The 22,640-nt window shown below is 42.9% G+C and overlaps 1 protein-coding gene across 1 annotated transcript; it reads left to right on the forward strand.

Moving 5' to 3' along the window:
- The first annotated feature begins 713 nt into the window (after positions 1-713).
- CUNH2orf49 (chromosome unknown C2orf49 homolog) lies at positions 714-11,035 on the forward strand. The gene is made up of 4 exons (XM_006029074.2): positions 714-776; positions 841-1,007; positions 5,526-5,898; positions 9,162-11,035. The coding sequence occupies exons 1-4, from the start codon at positions 714-716 to the stop codon at positions 9,216-9,218; spliced, it is 660 nt and encodes a 219-aa protein (XP_006029136.1). The 3' UTR covers positions 9,219-11,035.
- The last annotated feature ends 11,605 nt before the right edge of the window (positions 11,036-22,640 follow it).

Genomic DNA, 22,640 nt, shown 5'->3' on the forward strand with positions numbered 1-22,640 from the left:
TCTCCTGGGGCCACCGAGAAAAGTCCATCTCTAGCCTCTCTGTAATGACCCTTTTTCAGCCTTTCCTTGTAAGTCTGGCTCTCCAGGCCTCTAATCGCAATTGGTTTCCCTGACGGGCCGGCCCAGGGGGTGGCCAGGTGCCACCTGGAGCACAGGCAGCCTCTGTGTGCATGGCATGAAGCAGGTTGGGGAGCGGGCAGGTAACACAACGGCAGATAGGGTGGGGAGCAGAGGAAAGCAACAGATCAGGTAGGGGAAAGGGAATTGGGTGGTGCTTGAGGAGGCTAATTTGTGGCACTCTCCCCAAAACCTGTAGGCTGTTGGTCTGCTTCTGTTTTGTTTTGCTTTTCCTTCTCACCTCTCTTCTGAGTAAATCCTCTTTTGAGTAGAGATTAAGCATCTTGCTTAAGCATCAGGGGGTCAGAGAAGCAGTCTCTAGGTTAAGCAGAACTCTGATCCTGCACTTGGGTCCCTGAAGGTACAGCCTGGGATCCTAAGAACCGTTATTCAACTATTAATTATCATTATTCAGCTATTAATGATCTACCACGAATGGCTCCTCAGAGGTTTTTAAGACCCAGGTAGACAAAGCCTTAGCTGGGATGATAACATTGGGCAATGTCCTGCTGTAAACAGGCTCGATGACCTCCTGAGGTACCTTCCACCCCTCATTTTCTGTGATTCTCTGACTTAAGGTGGTGTTCTCTGACATAATGTGGTTCTCTGACATAATGTGGTGTCAAGTATTCGTTACGCTGACTATTGAAAAAGGAATTGTGAGTAAAAGTACTTTGCTCAAAAGCTTTCGCTTCATAATAATAGTTTTCTTCCTTTCCACAGAAGAACATACCAGTTGAAAATGATGTAAAGATGGATAAAGATGGTCTTACAGATCTCTATATTCAACATGCCATACCATTGCCTCAGCGGAACTTGCCAAAAAGTAGATGGGGGAAAGTGATGGAAAAGAAAAGAGAACAAAATGAATGGAAAAGTGAGAGAGAGAGGTAATTTAGCTGTTCTTTTAGCTCCTGGATAGCTTTTGGGGTAATTTGCAGTTAGTTTTGCCTTTCTCTGCCCAATTATCAACACCATATAGCATTTGTAGAGGATGACATGCGATAAATTCCATTTTGTGTCAGGGTGTGTGTCAAAGTATATTACCCTAGCATAACATTCAGTTTCAGTGTTGCTATGTGTTGTATACTTAGCTTTTGGTGTAGATAGGAGCTACAGGAGCTCTCAAAGTACATCATAAAGAAACAGTCATTCCTATTTTCAGATGGAGATGGGAAAGCTTGATACTTGTGATCGTTAATATTTTTATAAGTAAACATTGTTCTTATGTGGTAGCATTCAGTAGCAAAACATGAGGTCATTGGCAGTTAATTACATAATAGTAGCTGTACCTAGCAAGTGCGCAAACATAGCAGTTGGAAATGGTGATTTTGATTTGCCACAAAGGTTTGTTTATTGGACATAAACAGAAGCTGCTTTTCATTAAAGTTGTTTTTTGCTTACGGCCTTTATAAATACTATTTGACCAGAAAATAAAGCTGTCTAAAACTTGGGTTTTATTTTACTTCATGTTCTCGTGTTTCTAATCTGTGATGGTATCTGAATGGACAGTTCTTTGCACCCATGCAAAGTGGTTGATTTAGAAAGACCTCCCCATGCATTGTGTTGCTTGTTCAGGACCTGCATGAGGTTCAACTTCACACGAATGCCTAAAGAAACAACTAGATCAACTTAGAGATTGTGGTTATTCATTCCAGTATAGTACAACTGGTCACTTTTGTAAATGAGTTTAGCAAGGCTGAAAACAGATCTGTTACTTGCGTTAATAGAATCTGTTAAACAAATTCTTATGAGTAACTTATGTAACACTTTCACCACTGTCAAAATATCTCAGTCACTATTTTCTCTGTACACACAAGGTTATAAAAGCATTTTGACAAATATTGCTTTCCAGTTGCATCTTGAAATATGCAGAAACTGATCTTGGGCATTGGTAGTGTTCTGAAAGGGCTGTCAACAGGAACTGCTTTTTTGGTTCAGATATGCAAACAAATACATCAACAAACCTCTCAAGAATATCTCAGCCTTGTTCTGCCATAACATGAAGTTCTTGCATAACAGCAACATTTTACAGGTTTTATGTTGTGTGTCCTTTTCTAATCATTACAAGTGGAACTTGCTTTATGCGTAGGCATGTTATGATAAAAAGTAATTCATATATGGAAACTGGAAAAAGTCTGTAGACTTACTTAGATTACTACTGTTTATTTTCTAGAGGGCTGCAGTGTTAAAGTTGCTTTTATTAACACAGTATGCTGAAGTTACCAGTTACTGTTTGAGTACTTGTTGCAAATTAATCATTATAAGTCCCTTATTAATCATTAGTCATTTTAAGACACTTTAGTAGTTCAGTGCTCAACATAGACTTGAACAGTATGCTATCTAAAAAATTGACCATCTTACTGCCAGCATTAATGCACAAAGAACTTGGAAATGAGTTGAAAGGAAGCTGCTGAAGCTTCTTGGAAGTTCTGGACATAAAGTAGTTTTAGTAAGTACAGCAAAAACATACTCGGAGAAAACTTCAGAATTATTGGCTGTCTGTATTGTCTTCATGGTGATCCTGAGACTGCTGCCAAGAAACAAGCTACACCTACCTGCTCCTGATCCATATGTACCACTTGCAGAAAAGTGTTGCGTGGTTGCTTTTTGTAATTCATTCATGGATGCTGTCTTAAGCTTGCTTTTGAGATGGGCATTGGATGCGCCTGGCATGGTTCCAGTAGTGATACAAGACATTTTTGCATGCAGTGATTCAATGACATTTGCTTCTCAGAATTTTTGTGAGAATGGTATAGACATGCCTATTTAACATCCTGGTGAGATGAGACTTCACAGACCTCTTAGGAGTGAATATGTCCCCTCTTTCATGGCAGCTCTTGGCCTCCTTATAATAGAATGCGGTTCCTCTCTATCTAGAGTGTAGCAGCATTTGGGGAGCCCATAAAAAGGCTCTCTCTCCTCTCTGTCCTATTGCAATCAATTCCCTGAGTCTGTTGCGTGCTGCCATGCCAAGGGGTAATTTGGTATGGTGGGATTAGGGTCTACCAGCCATGCCCCAAACCAGTGTAGAGGTACTTTAGGGGTGAGACAGGGTTGCCTGTTTGGAGCTTCCTGGAAGAAAAAACTCTTCCCCCAATCTTCCAGACTTGGAAGAGGTCTTTCAAGCACAGTACAGCTGTTCAAACTGTTGGGGCTAGAATTTATTTGACAGTTTACACCTCTCTACTGTTTTGGGATAGCTGTAGGCTCAGGAGGACAAAACTGGAATTTGCATTTAGTTTGCATTCAGCAGGTAATCTAAACAATATCACAGGTTAGAAATTGTTGAACCGAAACTTGAATTTTGCAGTAATTGAGACAGTTCCTTGATTGACAGGAGAAATAGATCTAGACCCAGGTCAAAAAAAAAAAATAAGGGACTTAAGATATTGAAGCACCACAATTCTGCTTGGGTCCAACCAAGAGTGCCATTCTCAGAATGGCTAACTTCTTAAGTGCCTAAAAGCCAGTATTGAATTCATCACAATACACAGCAGGCACTTTTAGCCCAAAACATGGTGGCAAAAAGAGTTGTTTTTACATGTTATGTTTACCTGGGTGAGAGCTCTAATTCCTGGGCTGTCAGAGACCTTGGTTTAAATTTACCCCTAGTCTCCTAAGAGAATACCCAAACTACCAGGGTGTAGGCTTGGCTAAACTAAGATAAGCTAAGCTAGTAGCACTCTCCACCCATTTTGTTGAGGCTGGTCATTCTTGCAATCCCAAGATCCCTTGTAGAGTCTTAATGTTTCTTGGGAAAGTTTGTATATAACATAGCTTGTTGTCATTTTTGAGAAGAACAAAAGTGCTGTAACCTTTCAAATATACTATACTTTGTGCACAAGAATCAGTGCCAAATAATTGTGCTTTTAAAGTTGTATGTAGCCCTTGAATACAACACTCCCGGTTGGCTGAGAGAGTATTTGATAGAGTAATTTATTGAGGAGTAACTGTTCTATCTTTATGTTAAGGAAAGAGATTGAAACAAGAATTTTTGCACAGTGATACCTTGGAAGTAGGCTTTATGCATTTCTGCTATTTGAATGTGTTTGGTCAGGATATTGGTGAATAGGTGTTGAGAGGAAGTTTTCAGAAAAAGGTCTGAGTGAGCAATAGAGATTACGGTTTACTTCAAATTGTGTGCAGGTTCATTGCCTTAGACTCTTTCAGTGATGTACTTTGACTTATTAATTGTTGATTTAATGCATGCAATAAATATATGAAAAGCAAACCTGAAGCAGAGCTTTGATATGATATTAATTGCTATTGTTCTATGGCTGCAAGATATATGTTTATTCTTGAACTGTTATCAATTTCATTTTTAAAGAAACTTTATCTTTTATCATCAAAACCACAAATCAGATCTCTGGAACCTTTAGGATATTAAAGCTACCAGCAGCTCCACATTTAGTTGCTGATGTAATGGTGTTGTAATTGAGTCAGATGGCTGCCACAATGTGGCTTTAAAACATGACAGTATGTAGACTGGGCCTGATACCAGTGATTCTCATTGTTGCTTTGTTAGTAAAGATGTGTTTGTCTAAAATAGGGTCTAAACTAATGTGTTCAATTGCCTCTGATATTATACCACTGTAGTTGAAAAATAGCAGTATTAGGTTTTCATGAAATTGTCACAAATGCACAATTAACGATATCTGACACTGCAAATCATTAATTAAATGTTGTAAATTTATAAATTCACTAAGTACAATGGTTCTTTTATCAAATTCATCCCTTCATGTTGGATGTCTTGTGCAAAGGAACAACTATTAATACTTTCCTTATTTTTTTCTTTTTTGTCTGTTAGGCTGTTTCCTTCTTGATCTTAACTCTTTGATATAAATAACATCCTAGTGTCCATCTTCTATAATTTATTTCTTATAATGAAAAAAGATCCGACCTGGCTTTTGATAGATTTAGAAACACTAGTTATTCTAGCAGAAATAATCAGTTTAGTGCCCTGGCTCAGGAACAAATTATTTTAGATACAAGAACATTAACTAATAGTCCTTTGGACTTTGTCACCATTAGGACTGAGAGTAAATGTAGATTTAGTTTTTTTTTTCCCCAAAACACGTATGGATCTTAACTTATATAATTTACATCTCTTTAAATACTTAACTCTTTGAAATCTGAAACAGTACTGCATTTCTTGGTACAACTCTACCTAAAATAATGTCAAAGTAATTTTACAGTCGTAATGAATATGTCATTGCTTGGAATTAGTTTTTTGTTAATTAGTTTGATGTTTGTTATGATCTGAATTTGGATCTACTAAATATTGTGAAGTAGGATGAGAGCACATTTTTGAACTATATCTTTTTTATAGCTCGGCCCTTGAGGCACTTACTGACTCTCGATAATCTAATTTGTATTCCTGAGAACTTTAAAATTTGTATTTTCAGTGTCACAACTGTAGAAGGATCAAGGAAGAGACCACTTATTGTATTTGATGGCAGTTCAACAAGTACAAGTATAAAGGTGAAGAAGACAGAAAATGGAGCCACTGATCGCCTAAAACCTCCCCCAACAGCAAGCACCACCAATACTGTTAGGAGACTATCAGTTCCTTCAAATGCCTCAACGTACATTTCACCCTCCAGTTTATCACAGGACGCTAAACTAGAAACCAGGAATAATGAGGCAGAACAGAACAGTGTGCCAGTGACTAATAGCAATGTATTGGCTAGTCTAAAGGTATCGCCTATGACCCCAGTAGCAGGAGCTACAATTGTGAAATTAAAAAGAACAGCTCCAAAGGAAGAATCTGAATCAATGGTATGTATGTGACACAGCAGTGGGTATACCTTATTACAATTTTTCACTGAAATATGCAGGTGTGCCTCAGACAAATGTATAGTGTTTCTTTTAGACCTGTATAATTTAATCTTAATTTTACTTGATTATTTTATATGGTGGGTTAATGTTCTGGATTATAGTAGTATCAGTGTCTCTAATCATGATTAAACAAAGTAATTTTAAGCGGGGATTTGAAGAGTAACAGGAGCTGGCCTTGGTGTTTGTAGATAACTCCTTCCATTCATGAAGGCTGGCATGGAAGAAATGCAGTCATGTGTTTGAAACATTAATGAAAGGTTATGGAAGGCCAGTGTTACAAGGAGGACCAGAAGCAGGAGCTCTCATTGAAATAGTGTATGAGATGAATAGTATGGAAGTGTGAGAGTGGTTTCAGCAGTGAAGACAAATGGATTGTGCTTAATGCAGTGGAGAAAGAAGAGCGCAGAGTGTAATGCAAAGAAGTGTGAAATGTTCCCAGCAGCTGACTAAGGAAGTTATTTATTTATTTATTTATTTGCAACATTTTAAATTGTTAGAATGAGTAGGGCAGGATTCCATTTATCACCCTTGCTGTAATGGAAGCAAGGTAAGGGGCTCAAGCATAATCTTTGCTGTATGACTTGAATGAGAGGGCACCATTTTTAGAGCTACTTTGTAGGAAGTATCAGCAAGATTGTCGTTGCCTTCATGTGAGAATCTAGACAGTTATGTGTGAACATTACAGGTTTAAGTGAAAGGAAGGACATTGCTGTCCCTAAGTTTGGAATCCTCTCAGAAATCTGAAAGAAGGATTAAACATATCTGTCCTGTGGGATTCTGAAGGAGTGATTAGTGAAGAAGAAAGGTCTGAATTATGAAAAGGACAGGTGGTAACAGGACTGGAAGAGAAGAGGGGGCAACAGTTGATAGCAGCTGACAGGTTGAAGATGAAATTGGAGTAATGGTTCTAAACTCTGACCAAGGAGTGATTGTTTGAGTCTTGGTGAAAGCCAGTCCATTGTAGGGCAGGGGCCAGAAGCTGCTTCAAAGGTAACTCTGTATATATTTTCTAATGCATTGCAGTAAGGTGTAAGGTTTCTGTCTAACAACTTTTATCCCAAAAGAGCTCAAAAGATTTAAATTTATTATCAGCCAGTGTCCCTTTCAAAGAACTACTTCACGTTCTACTGACATGTGGTCATATTTTGTACAACCGTGCATAAGATTTCATGGAAGGAGATGGAAAATACTTTTTTACTTGGAGGTATTTGAGGACATGAGGTTATATTTTTGCTGTCTTAAATGCATGCCCCTTATAGTGCCTCATTGTAACAGATTTTAAAACATTCTAAAAAAAGAAACCAAAAAAAAAAGTTATTTCTGTTCTAAACATGGCAGAATTAATGAATATGAAGTTTTCCACAGAATCTTTGTTGAATATTTTTCTTTGTTTTGAAAGACAGCTTACCAAGCAATATTTTGAAGTCATACTAAAGCAACTGGCTCTGTACTGATCTAATCAGAAGAGTGCTGCCTGTTGCAGATATCATTACTTCAATATTCTTTAGAAGTATCCTAAATACTGACTATATCCAAACCTAAATAGCTTTGATTTGTACATGGCTGTAGTGCAGTATGTCTAGATGTTTCGTCACCCACTGAATATTTGTATAGTTTAAATTGATATTCAGTGTTCTGTATTTTTGATATGCTTAGTCAGTATCTTTACAGTTTAGATTTGGTTTCATTCAATTAGGTACCTAAGTATTTGACTATGTCTAAATTTAGGCAGATGGTTATTGATCTTGCTAAATTGGGCTGTAATGAATGAATGAATGAATGAATGTTTAATTTTACTTTATTTGTTAATCAGTGGCTTCAAACTTTAGGGAGGAGGGGAGGAAGGGAATGTAGGTACCCTCAAGACTAAGCAGCTTTATCTAATTCCAGACAGTGTTTAAGGGTTTGCCAACAGAACTTGGATTCATCATACAGCTTCAGTTTGGAAGTGTAATGTTCTTGAATTCTTGCCCTGAACTCTTGTGTATTGTTCGTTGTTCAGCAACTGCCATGTTCCAGCTGAGGGAGTTGTATTATGGCTGTGTGCAAAAGTATTGCACGTGTATACTATGTGGAATGAAGGGTGTGATGTAAATGAAAGCTCACAGTCTGGATGTGGCACATGGAGTCCTGTTATCCAGCCTTCCAGGTTCCCCACACTCCTGAAAATTGGGTGGCGCAATGGCAATGGTAATTGCCCTGCTACTAAATTTCTGGACCTGTGGGAAGCCCAGCAGGCCAGCTTGCACTAGACTGGGTACACGGGGCAAGGCGGGATCTGTGCAACGCAAGTCAGATCAGGGAAGCAAGGCCAGATCTGGACATGAGGCTGGATCTGGTGGTATGAGGCAGATCTGGTCTGTGGACTGGTACTGAGTTGCTCATCTGGCCTATGGGGCCATAGATGAGGACTATTAGATTATCTGTTAAGGTGGCTGTATCTTCTGAAGTGGTGAGAGGTTCCTGTTTTGCTGAAGTAAGCTTTTGACAAGTAAGTAAGCTATGTAACCTTTTGACAATAACACAGGTTTTTGTATTCTTAAAGTGGCCTAGAATTTTCAACAAGTGGGAAGCACTAGGTTGGGAAAGCTAATAATTAGTAACAAACCTTTTTAACGCTGGTCTTTGGCAAATGATTCTGCTACTGCAAAACCCCACTAGATTTCTTGTACGGGGCAATAGCTGTTCCAAGGGCATTCTGCTGCTGCTTGCTTTCAAGGTGTAGTCTTGGTCTTTAAATTGTCTGTGTGATCTGTGGCCAATTGACCTTTAAAACTTTGTTATACAACTTTTCAATGGCTGAGATGTACTAAGTTGTCACAAATAGTCCTCAGGTTTGCCAAAAAACACTTTTTTAAAGTTTAGATTATAAATTGCTTTTCTGGAACTGTTTCTGAATTGCATTTTATTTATTTATTTATTTTGTGAAGAATACTTCTGGTAAATTACACGTGGACTACCAAAGCCAAGACTGCATGTAATGGGCTTACAAAAAGTTTAAATTTTATCAGCCTTTATGTATTTATTTTTTTATTTCTTACCTCTAGGGGAAACTTGCAGTATTTTCAGTTCCTCCACAAGATGGCAGCATAAAACTGCTGTAGTTATTCACTAATGCACTGAAAGTATACTAGATCTGGATATTGTACACTAAATGTTGTCTTATGCATATCTGACATCAGTTTATTTTTCTTTCATTTCAGAATGACCTAAAACCTACGGAAGCAAAGAAAAAAATCCAGCATGTAACATGGCCATGAATTAGTGGAAATACATTTGTATCATGCCTATATTTCAGAACAGATAAGTAATATTTGAACAGTTTAAGTACGCTTTTCTTTATACAGGTATTCAGATTGCTGTGAAATTTTACAGGTTTACAAGCTCCCTGATATAAAGCCGGAATCATATTCTCACCAGTCACCTTAAGAGTGTTTATTGTCTTGCACAGAGAATGGTTCATTTTCCCCTTTAAAAGGTGGTAGTGTTACAAGATATTAAAAAATCAGCTTCTGACTTCTCAAGCATACAATAGTTCATCTCCTGCATGTCCCTACAGAACACCTTTTATGGGCTTATAAATGTTACTATTTTATGCTACCCAGCAGAATCTGTCTTGTAGGTTACATCCTGGCTAAGTACCTAATATAGTTGTTGGGATTCCAGGTGGTTTGAGACTGTGCATCCGAACTGCTTAGCTTTGGAAAAGTAGCTACATAAATGATAGACTGTAAAACCATCCCATTGACAGGTTTTAATCTGTAGAAATGCATTGCTTTTGTTATACAAAACAAAACCATAGAATTTTATATCACTTAAAAAGTAAGCTGGTAATAAGAGATGAACTGTGTGACATCCTCACTTCAAATTGAAGTTTCTCTTATTGACGTTTGAGATAAAAAGGCACAGAATGAAGCACATTATGAGAATCTGTTGGTATGAATCTTTGAACAAAATTAATGAATGGATTAGTGCCATGCTTTTATCCACACCCACAGTATATATAAATGTATGTATAAAATGTGTGTGTGTGTGTGTGTGTGTGTGTATGTCTGGCAACTTTTTCTTGTTTTCCTAATTACAGTACTGTCTGTAAAACATAAGGGAATCCTGTGGAATACAAGCCCACACTTCCTTCACTTATTGATCCATTTGAAAGGAGGTAAAAAATACGACATTGAGAGAATATGATATATGGTCTAAAGCGGGGGTTAGCAACCTACAGCCTATGGGGCCATTTGATCTGGCTTGTGAATGTGGGGTTTTGGCAGTGGGGAGGGCTTTCTCCCCAGGCCTCTGTGGGGAGAAGTGACCACAGGAGCTCTGCTTGTGCTGCTGTGGAGTGAAGTGGCATCTGGTTCCTAGTACCCACCCAACTGCCAGCTTCAGACCCATGCTGGGGCATTCCAGCCTGCAACCTGAAAAGGTCGCTAACCACTACTCTAAACAATGTTTTGCCTCTTCCCTTCTTTTGACATTATAAAATAAAATTACTGGATTTCTTAATCCAAGTGGATTTATCTGGATTGTTGTTCATGTGACATAAGACTTTGGATCCAATCCTACGTCATAAAGCTCCTGTTAAGTTCGGTGGTATATGATGAAGCCTGTTAAACCCACTTTGTGCGTAAGTGGTAGGTAGTAATGTGTCAGTACTCAAAAAGTAATATTATGAAAGCTATGTCTGACCCATATTAAAGTTTCACTGTTAAATTCAAACTTGATGCAATCCTCTTGGTGACTTAATTGACTCATTGGAGATGCTGTCATTGTTTATTTGAAAGCTTATTAACCTTTTAAAATTTATTTGTATTGAAAATGTCAGCGATAGTCCACATTAGATATGAATGACAGGAGTTCCCCATTCACTGTTGTGGAATCAAAGGCACTTCTGAATGCTGTAAAGTGGTAAGAATGGGTGTTTATAATACTGTGTGCTGTTCCCTTTTACTAAACATTTGTGCAGGTTTTGTACTTAAGTACAGCAATGTTTAATGTAATGTAAATTTTATATGTAAAGAGTTCTTTTTAAGTAGCCTTATCCTATTTAAATAAATTGAATTAAAAGTAATATTAAGTGACATGGACCTGTTTTCTACATGTGTTTACACCTGTTTATTTGAAATATTGTTTTCAAGTTCACTTAAACAGCACTGAGTCTACTTACTGCTTGGAACAGGCATCAGCAACCCCTGGCACTCATGCCAGAGCATGGCACAAAAGGCTGTTTTGCTCAGCATGCCACTACCAGTCTGGGCTCTGGGCAGCTGCTGCCAGCTGTGGAGCCCGGCCTGTTCCCAGCACGCGGCTGGGAGGCTGCAAGCAGCCTCAGCTGCATGACCGGCAGTAGCTATCCAGAGCTGGAGCAAGCTGCAGCTGGGAGGCTGCAAACAGCTGCACTGGGCTCTGAAGCCCTGGCATCAGTTCTGTACTGCTGGTGTCTGCATGTCTGCATACGTGCTTCAGAGTGGATAGCAGGGGAGGGCATGAGGCAGCACAACCCTGGCTCCTCCCCTGATGTCTGCTCTGAGGTGCACATGCAGTCACCACTAACATGGAGGGTAATGCTGGGGCTCTGGAGCCTGGCACAGCTGTTTGCATCCTGCCCGCTGCCTGCTGCAGTGGCCCAAAGCCCAGGCCAGCTACAAACAGCTGTGCCGGGCTCCAGAGCCCCAGCATCAGGTCTGTGCTGTTGGCAACTGCATGCAAGTCTCAGAGCAGATGGCAGGAGAGGGGTTGGGGTTGTGCTGCCTCAGGCCCCTCCCCAGCCATCTGCTGTGAGGTGTGCATGCACCCGCTGGCACAGAGCTGATGCCAGGGCTCCAGAGCAGGGACGGCACCAGCCTCTTCCTTCCTAGTAGGGGGCCTGGGTCAGGGCTGGGCTTGAAGGCTCCACCTCTCCCAGCACTGCTGCCCGCCCCACTTCAGCCAGCTCTGAGCCCAGCCCAACCCCCCCACCAGGAAGAGGCTTGTGCTGCTCCTGTTGGGAGCACTGCACCTCTGTGAGCTCAGCTGTGGGGGGTGGCTGGGCAGCAGAAGAGCTGGGAGGGGTGGCCATGGCGGGGGTGCTAAGGTGAACTTTGCAATGGCTATAGCCCCTGCAAGTCCCCCTCCCCCAGTGTCGCCCCTGCAGCTGACTGATGGGCAGGCTCTGGGCTGGGGCCTCGTGTGGCCTGTGCTGTAGCCCAGGGGCCAGTTCCCTAAAGCACAGAGGACTGCAGGGGCCTGAGGCATCATCGAGTTTGTCCAGTGACCCAGCAGCCCAGCCACGTGTATGTGCGTGTCTGGTTCTGGGGGTGTGTGTATGCAGGTATCTGTTCTGTGTGTGTTTGCGTGTGTGTTTCTGGTTCTCTGTTTTCATGCATGTGGTTGTGTGTGCATGTACATGCGCGTGCGTCTGGTTCTCTGCGTGCCTCTGGTTTTCTTTCTCTTTTTTTCTTTTTTCTTTTTTCTTTCTCTTTCCTCTTTTTTCTCTCATCACAACATGCTTAAGAAAAAAAGAATATACATCAACAAAGGTAGTATATGGCACTTTTTTATTGTCATGAGGTTTAAATTTTTTAGAAAACCTGGTATTTACTGTAAAAACAAAAAAATTATGATTATTAACTATATCAATATGTAGTTCATCCTGCCATGTACCCCCTGTCCCACTTTTGTTTTTCTGGCATGCCAGCATTCCAGCACCTTGTAAGGTAGATGTTGCCGGGGTGGGGTTTGGCACTCCAGCCAAAAACATTGCCTACCCCTGGCATAGAATTAAACAAATGTACAAGGTCACGGTCTGAATGAATGTCTCTAAAGTTTTTGAACTTAACAGGCTAAGGTACATTAGGTTTTGCACCTAATAATGACTTCTTAGTGTTCCTTCTTTTTGTTTTGCTTTGGTGGTGGTAGAGGGAATGGAGTTGTGCTGGTTTAGGACCTAAACTTTGTACCATTGTAGCTTTCAGTCACTGGAAGTGCAGTGTCTGTCTTTTTGTCTTTTTCATAAATTATCTGTCTTTGTCACCAACTCATCCCAGTCATAACAAAATTGTCTACGTTTGGAATTAATGAAGAGTAATTGTAACAACTGATTGTGGAAAGTCAATTATATTATGGTTAAGCCCTTCCCCCACCCTAAAGAGCATAAATAAAAGTATTAATTCATTAATTATTAAATAAATGTATGAGTGAAGACATTGGGGGTAGTATATGAAAATTATGGGAGGATATTGGTTAGCATGATAGGCAATGAGCTCAATTCTTCAGTAGCCCAGCTTTATAGACATTTTGATGAGAGTTTAAGGAGTAATTTGAAGGAAAATAATAAAGTTGCTTTGACATCAGTTAGGATGATAGGACTATTTAAACTGCTGTGATATTTAAAAGAGCTTAAAGAAAACATGAGAGAAACTTTTCACCTTGGCTTTATAGCAGAAAGATATGGATGCGTATAGGAAGCTATTTGTTTGGATAGAGCAAGGAGATAGAGTTGTGGAACGGGATGATCGTGCTTGTGTGTGGGTTATAGATTTTAAGGCCAGATAGGATTACTAGATCTTCTGTTCTAAAAGATACTTACCTGTCTAATCCTCTTTATTTGCATTGTGAAGTGTATATAAATGGCTATTTATCTAATAATCTGAATAGTAATTCATTATATCCAAACAAACTCTGACTCAACTCCCCGCTCCACCCTCAGCAAAAAAAGATGTAGCTGCATGTCTGTACACTGTTTAGTTAATACCATGCACCGAGGTTTCTTTTGTTTTGTTAACACATTACAATAATAGATGTAGCCTTTAACCCTGGAAGTAAACCTGGATGGAGGAGTTTAGGGGAGGAAAATTTCAAGATGCCCCTGACAAAATTTTTCTCTATTCTCTCTTCGGCTTCAGTATTGGCTTCTAGAGAAATTAGCCAAATGAATTCAAAATAGCTGTGGTAGTCCAGGCAGCGTCTTGTACCTCAACACTTGTCTTGGGTATAGTACTGGAGTGTTCAACCCATGGCCTGAGAGTCAGATCCAGCCTGCTGCACTGTCATGCAATCTGCAGGGCTTTCTGCAGATCCATTCTCCTGCTGCCAAATTTCCAGACCCATGGAGAGCCCTAGGTCCTCCACACTGCTCCTGATCCTAGCATGCAGGGACAGATGGGGGCAATGCTAGGCCCCAGGGCCCAATCCCAACATGCAGGAGGGCTATAAGGTGGAGGTGCTGGGCTCCCAGGACCCAATCTCTGCATATGGGGCAGGGAGGTGATGGTGCCAGGCCCCTGGGGTCCAGTGCTGGTGTGCGGAGCTTGATTCAGCGCACAAACAGGCCCCACATCACTCATCTGGCTCATGGGGCCAAAAAGTTGAGCATCACTAGTCTAGGACATTCCTCTGTTTCCTTGGAACTATACTGGTACAGCAACTCCTGTCTAGCTATTTACAGAGCATTGCCTTCCAGCCTTTGAAAATAGGTTATTTATGTCTTATGACTCTTGCAGGGGAGAGATGTTGCATAGATTCATAGATGTAGGGTCAGAAGGGACCTTGTAGATCTTCTAGTCTGACCCCCTGCCCCGGGCAGGAGAGAGATCGACTCAAATGACTCCAGCCAGGTAAATGTCAAGCCTCCTCTTAAAGGCCCCCAGGGTAGGAGCCATCATCATCATTCCCTTGGAAGTTGGTTCCAGACCCTAGCCACCCTGACTGTGAAGTGTAGTGCCTTCTAATATCTAGTCTAAACCTAAATATCTAGTCTAAACCTACTCTCTAGCAACTTATGGCCGTTATTCCTTGTTACTCCGGGAGGCGCTCGGAGGAACAAGGTCTCTCCTAAACCCCACTGGTCCCCCCTAGTAAGTTTATAGACGGCCACCAGGTCCCCCTTCAGCCTTCTCTTGTGAAGGCTGAACAGGTTCAGGTCCCGTAGCCTCTCCTCGTAGGATCTGCCTTGCTGTCCCTAGATCATGCGAGTGGCCCTCTTTTGGACCCTCTCAATACTGTCCACACCCCTTCTGAAGTGTGGCATCCAGAACTGGACGCAGTATTCTAGTTGTGGCCTGACCAGTGTCACATAGAGGGGGAGGATCACCTCCTTGGTTCTGCTTGTGATGCATCTGTGGATGCAGGACAAGGTATGGTTAGCCCTACTGACCATGTCCTCTCATTGTTGGCCCATGTTCATCTTGGAGTCAATAATGACTCCAAGATCTCTTTCTGCTACCATGCTTTCGAGAAGGGAGTTCCCCAGCCTATAGGTTCCTACTGCCCAAATGCAGCACCCTGCACTTGTCAGTATTGAATCCCATCCTATTCTCATTTTGCCCACCCCTGTAACCTGTCCAGGTCCTGCTGTAATCTGTTCTTCCCTTCTAGCATGCCTACCTCACCCCAAATCTTGGTGTCGTCTGCGAATTTAAACAGGCTGCTCTTCACCCTGCCGTCCAAGTCGCTAATAAAGAAATTGAACAGTGTGGGCCCAAGGACCGAGCCCTGGGGGACCCCACTGCCCACTTCCCTCCAGGTCGAAAATGACCCGTCTACCACCACTCTGAGTATGACCCCCCTCAGCCAATTTGCAACCCGTCTGACTGTAGGCATCAATGCCACAGTCACCTAGCTTTTTAATGAGAATGGGGTGGGAGGCGGTGTCAAAGGCCTTCCTGAAGTCCAGAAAGACTACATCCACTGTGACACCTGCGTCCAATGATTTTGTGACCTGATCGTAGAAGGCAATCAGGTTGGTCTGATAGGACCTGCCCGTAATGAAACCATGCTGGTTATCCCTGAGCATCAACCCCGCTGCTGGCCCTTCACAGATGTGCTCCTTGATAATCTTCTCAAAGAGCTTCCCCAGGATTGAAGTAGGAGTAACGGGCATATAGTTGCCCGGGTCCTCCCCCTTCCCTTTTTTAAAGATGGGGACCGCATTGGCCCTCTTCCAGTTGTCCGGCACCTGGCCAGAGCTCCACAAGTGCTTGTAAAGCTGTGCCAGAGGCCCTGCGATAACCCCTGCCAATTCCCTCAACAGCCTGGTGTGGAGAGCATCTGGCCCTGCTGATTTGAACACGTCCAGCCCCTCCAGAAGTTCTCTAACCCGGTCCTCCCTGACCCTAGGCTTGGTGGAGTTTCTCCCGAGTCCGTCCCGACTCTCAGTAGGGGAGTCCCTGCACAAGAAAATAGAGGCGAAGAAATTGTTAAAGAGGTCTGCTTTCTCCTCTGGTGCAACCACCGGATTGCCTAGCGTATCCTGCAGGGACCCCACATTCCCCGGGGCCTTCTTCATTCTCCCTATGTATTTAAAAAAGGACTTCTTGTTATCCTTGATGCTAGCAGATAATTCCGTATCTGCCTTAGCTTTCCTAACAGCCCCACTAGAGACCTGAGCAGTGGAGGTATACTCCTCTTTGGTGATAGCCCCTGCCTTCCACTGGGTGTACGCTTCCTTTTTTGGCAGTCAGGCATGAAAGCCTGTCCCTTCCTTTTCTTGTAGGGCAGGGGAGATGTACACATTGATCTTTAGGATGATTGGGTCCTCTTAAGACTAACAGCTCCATATAGTAGAAAAGAAATGATACAGCTTTGGAAGAACCACTGCACATGCAGTCTTCATTCAAATGTTGATTACTTTTTGCAGAGTTAACTTGTCAGTTTCAGTGATTACTTTTAACAATCAAATAAATGTCTTGCAACTGACATGTGTAATTGCTGTATAATCCAAAAGTGTTGGTGATTTTATGAACTCTGAGAGACAGCGTGAGTGAAATGAAATTCTTTGTTCATTGGAGTTTAAGGATTTCCTCTATGAATGTATTGTTCTAGCTCAGATGGCTATAAGGCCGGAGAAACACGTAGCGAAGCAAAATGATGAATCAAGATAAGCCACTCCTGCACAAACATCCGAGGGGAGACGGTTACAAGACAGTCGAGGAAAGTCTTAATTTTGAGTATCTCCAGCAAAAAAAATAAAGCTTTATTTTGCCATATGGGAACTCGAGTTGAAAAAAACACTACATAATTTTTAAAATTCCTTTGTGTGGATATATATCACTTGTTGTGATGTATCAAGGGGGGATGGGCTGACAGGGGAAGAGAGCACCTGTAGAAGAGTCTGAAAAAGTAAGGTGTGTTCCCTCAGCCAAAGAGTGGCAAGCCTAAAAATGGTAAGTCCATTTTCTCTTAAGTAATTTTGTTCTGAATAAATTGTGCTTCGGTGATCACTGATCAGTAACCAAACAGCCTTTTCCCAGTAGCGTCATTGCCTGGGAGAGGACAGAAGTGGTGTCTGTGCCACAATCAGCCCTGTTGTAATATCACAATTGACACATGAGACTGCAGCCCAGCCCCCACCATGATGGGTGGGAGAGCTGTGTAATACTATCCCCACACTTGACAGGACCAGGACAATTCTGAAGTAGTTAGCTTTGGAACTTGGATAGTAATGTCTAGAACAGGACTGTCCAGCCTCTGGATGGCAGGGTATGCCACATGGATCACAGACTTCTGGGATCTCCTGCTGCTTAGGCAACCAGGCTCTCCTCCATGGCACATGCTGCCTCCATGGCTTAACTGTCCTTTGCCCCATGTGCAGCTTGGACAGCCTGACTCTTCACATGCAACCCAGCTCCTCCACTGCTGTGCATGCGTTCTGGGCAGCTTGATTCTTCCCTACCATGCATTCAACCTGGCATCTCTCCATTGCATGTACAGCCCAGGCAGCCTGGTTTCCACCTCTCTGTGCAGACAGCCCATGCAGCACAGGCCTATTCCTGGTCACGCATTCACAGTTCCTGTCTCATGTGGGCAGCTTGGATTTCCAGCACTCCTGCCACTTAGCCCCACTCTGCACTTCCTGCCACAGGAGTGGAGGTAGGAAGCAGAAGCCATGGGTGGGTGAGGGAGCCTGGACACAGGCCACCTAAGCTGCCAGGGTGGTGGGGGCAGCAGCACCGTAGGAGGAGCCTAGGGGCCATGTGCTAACCCTTTGGGAGCTGCATTTGGCCTGTGGGCCCCAAGATGGGCAGCTCTTGTCTAAAGCACTGTATAGTCAATACAAGATGAAACCTGTTATTCATTTACCTACTTCTCTTTCATACAACTCTGTAGTTCACATCTCAGATTTGACCTGCTTAAAACAGCACAAGTCCAGATACATTTCAAAGTTAGTTCAAATTAGAAACAGCCGGAGACACGTATAAAACACCATTTATTAATGAACACTTTCTAGAGATGGAGCAATGTAAAGGCTGGTGGTTAGTGATGCATGAAATAATTTATTTATAAGTTCATTTCCAACTATGGGCCAAATCCTGCTCCATCCACAGCTTGACTAATGGTGATTAGCAGGGACCCTGGTTTTCCCGTTCTAAAAATCACAATTTCTCTGATCAAAAATAGCGAATTCTCTGATTAACCCCTCCCCCAAATCCACAATTAAAATGAAACGCTACTATATATACATATAGGTATCAGTTGAATGTAATGTTTTATTGATATATTTAATTTTTTTAAGTAATTTGAAAGCCCACCAGTGCCTCAATCACCATAGTAAAATCAATTCTAAATACCTATAATTTTTGGTGTTTGATTTTGGGTTTTTTATCATGGAAAATCAGAGCTCTCCCTGCTTTCTTTGCTCACCAGGATGCGGATCCACCTGCAACTGCCCCCCCCCCTACTGCTTTGAGCCCCACACTGCCATGATGAGGTGCCCCCTGCCTATACAGCAGCAGCAGGTGTGGGGTTGTGCCCCCTGCTGTTGCCGGGTTGGCAGGGGGCACCTCACTATGGCAGTGCAGGGCTAGTGGCGGCAGCATCAAGCTTCCCTGCTCTGCCCTACCATGCTGGGTCCCACTTGTTGGGCCGTGGAAGCCCCAGGGGGAGAGCAGCAGGGTGGGGAGCCTGAGTCTGTAGTGGGCAGCCCATCCTGCCCTGTGCACAAATCATGTGCCCCCCATGCCTCCCCAGGGAGTGTGTGCAGCTGCAGGGAGCCAGTTCCCCAGACCAGCCACCTGTGGCCCTGTCCCACTTCTTGCCTGGACCCTGCAGCCACACATGGCCCTGGGCCTCAACCCCCTGGCTGGGCAGCAGCCCCATCCCCAGTCCTGCCCAACTCCCTCCCTCCCTCACTATGTGGGTCTCAGTTCCCACTGCCACCCGGATTTATCTGCAGAAGCTGCTCTCCAGGCTGCCTGGTGGCCTCTGTCTGACTGCCCTCCATGCTGTATGGTGCCTGATTGCCCTCTTCCTGATCCCTCCAGTCTCTTGCAGGCTGGAACTCTTCTGCATTAACCAGCATTTTTTTTTCCTTTAAAGGAGAAAATCTGGGTTTTTCTCCTTAAGAAAGAGAAAATCCAGGTTTTTAAAATGAGAAAAATCTGGGTTTTACAATGTTTTTTCCATCACGAACAGGAAACCCAGATCCCTGGTGATTAGCTGAAGTAGTATATGAGGGATACAGCCCAAAAAGTTACAGTAGCATTTTCTAATTATACCCAGGAGTTCTGACTAATGAATTTGCCTAGACTCCTGTGACACTTTCCTCTGGTTTATTTGCCCTTTGCAGTCCCTCTTTGTAGGCAAGTTGCAAAGGTTGCCAGAGCATGATACTCCACAGTGGGCGTGCACTGTTACTGCATAGTAATAAAAAATTACTGTGCAGTACGGGCACACATCTACATGTGTGCACTCATACTGCACAGTAACTATGGTCACTTATGCTGACAAGAGTAAATTTGCTACTTGCATGATGATGTAGGTAGCAAATTTACTCCCGAGTAGTTACTGTACAGCAAGGCATGTATAGATGCCATACTGCGCAGTAACCCTGCTTGTGTGGACTGATTTGGGAGTGACTTTACTTCCAAGTTGGTGCATACACAGTGTTACTGCTCTGTAACACCTACATGTGTAGGCACCAGTCTAAAAACTGTTTACTGCACAGTAAATTACTGCAGAGTAAGTTACCGCGCAGTAAATGCACGTGTTGACATGCCTAGTATGCAGGAAAGATGGTGACCACTGTTTAGGCTCGCCATGCCTAGTCTCTATCTCTCTGCTACATGCAAGACATTACAAAGCCTTTATTTTGCCTGGCCTCTATCAAAAATACAGCAAGGGCAGAAGAACAGTGGATCAGATTATGGCTTCCTTCTTCAGGAAAGAAAAGCTATAGAAAGTTCTCATTTTGAAACATCCTAAGATAAAAACAGCATTGTATGGTTTAACACTGTTCCTTCCAGAGGTAAAAGAGGGATTTCTTGTTTACAGAAATCCATTTTGAACAGAATCCAACTCAAAATAACATTTATTTAAAAAAATTAAAATAACATTTATTTAAAAAATACACCACCTTTTGTTCAGCATCTACTGTTTGAGACTATTACTTCTGTTTTGTTTTTAAGAAAAGGTGCTATATTATATGGAAGAGCCATAGCAATTTTGGCAATGGTTGTACACCATGAAAATAATTTACTGAGAGCATCAAAAATAGCAGGTACTGCTGGCAGAATAATATGAGTTGGTCTACACAGTTTGCTTTCTGAAATCCATTAGGTTCAGAATAATAAGTAAAGAAACATGTTTTCAGCATTTAGCCTACAGAAGTCTGTAACATATTTATAATTCTCCAATTTGCACTGGGTTAGTAGGAGCTGAGCTCTTCTGGAGTACTAAACTGGCAAAGAAGGACTGGTTAGGAGTGTCAGCTCTTTCCTTATTATGTGTTTTTTGCCCATGAGAGACATGAGGCAGATTTTGAAAGCTGAGCTGGAGGGTATCAGACCTTGAGGTAGACCAAGACAAAGATGGGAAGATAATTTAAAAAACTGATCTGCAAGGGATAGGCAAAGATGCATAAGATGGAAGGAGATTGCAAAAGATAAGAAGTAATGGAAGGCTTTAGTTAAGATGGTTATAGACTCTTGTGGCCTGTGAGACCAAAGAGAGAGAGAGAGAGGTCATCTTTATATCACAATATCAATTTTACCAATTTTCTTGGTATACTTTTGAGGTTACCTGTCTGCCTCGAGATAGCACATTACATTCTACATACACTGTTTTCCCTTCTGCTGAATCACCCAAGATACTGGTACAAAATTAATGTACTTTACAAAATAAATGTGGAAACAGGTTGCATGAATTCATGTTTTCTCAGAAGATCACAAGGTTGGAAGTCTTTTTAGTGTAATTTGGCCTCTACTGAAGTTCCTTTCACTGGGAATAGGTAGCATCCTGTTGAGCCAGTTATCCCATATTCCAGGCAGTCCACAGACCTTCCATGCACCAGCAGTGGAAAAGGAATTTAGCTTCCTCATTGAGGCGATCAATATACTGTCTAAACTGAATGTTTTTTTCCCTAGTCTTTCTTAATGGATTATTTAAAGTGGGGTGGCCAACCTGTGGCATTCATGTCACAAGTGATATGAGCAACTTCTGTTTGGGGCTCATGGCAGGTTGGGGAGGAGGCAGAATCACTGTGGCAGATTGGGCAGGGAGCAGAAAACAGAGCTGCAGTTTGGCAGGGGAAAAGGTTCAGAGTAGCACTTAGGGAAGGCGCAGGCTTAATGTGTGGCACGCCTGCGGGCTTTAAACTAGGCTTGTCGAGGGAAGGCGAAGAAGAGGAAGCCTTGGACCACTAAACCAAACGTCCCCCACAAGAACAGCCCAGCCTAGACCGACGATGAGCAGAACGAATACCCAGGTAAGCAACAGGGGCCCGGGTAGTACTGAGATTAGGGGGGCAGTGCATGCATCTTCAGGAGGCCTCAAATGCCTCTACACTAATGCTTGTAGTATGGGGAACAAGCAGGAGCAACTTACCCTCCTGCTAGCTAACACCAACCCAGACATAGTGGGGCTCACCAAAATGTGGTGGGACCCAACGCACGACTGGGCGGTGAATATCAAGGGCTATAGGCTGTACAGGAGGGATAGGACAGGGAGGAAAGGTAGGGGTGTGGCGCTCTACGTCAAGGAGAAATACACACCCTCAATGAGTAGCACTGGGTCAGAGGAGGGGCACACTAAAGTGCTCTGGGTTAGAATATAAGGAAGTTGAGGGGAAAGGGACTTAAAGGTGGGGGTCTACTACAGACCACCCAACCAAGGGGAAGAGCTAGACCGGGAATTAAGTCAGCCCATGGAGGCAGTTAGGTCAAAGGATGTGGTCATCATGGGTGACCTAAACTTTCCAGACAGCTGCTGGGAAGAGCAGTCAGCCAGGTCTGACTGCTCACGTAGGTTCCTAGCCAAGATACAGGACCTCCATCTAACCCAGGAGGTGCACAGCCCCACCAAGGGAGACGCCTTGTTGGATCCAGTCCTGGCCACGGGAGACAACTTGGTGAGGGGTCTGCAGGTGTTCGACCACCTGGGCAACAGCAATCATCGCCTGCTGGAATTCATCTAGCGCAAGGTGGCAAAGGCCTGCAGCAAGGCAGCAGCCCTGGACTTCAGGAGGGTGGACTTCAATGAGGTAAGGAGAATAGTTGGGGAGACACTGAGGTTCTGGAGGGGAGGGGAGTCGGGTGTCCAAGAAGAGTGGTTGTTCCTTAAGGAGACGATCCTCCAAGCCCAAAGGGAGGTAATTCCAACATGGATCAAAGGGGGCAAGAGGGCGCAAAAGCCCCCATAGCTCACCAAAAGCATCCGGGAACGTCTCCTAGCTAAAAAGGAGGTGTACACCCAATGGAAGGGAGGGGCCA

The sequence above is a fragment of the Alligator sinensis genome, unplaced genomic scaffold (assembly GCF_000455745.1).
Source record: "Alligator sinensis unplaced genomic scaffold, ASM45574v1 scaffold335_1, whole genome shotgun sequence".
Lineage (NCBI taxonomy): Eukaryota > Metazoa > Chordata > Crocodylia > Alligatoridae > Alligator > Alligator sinensis.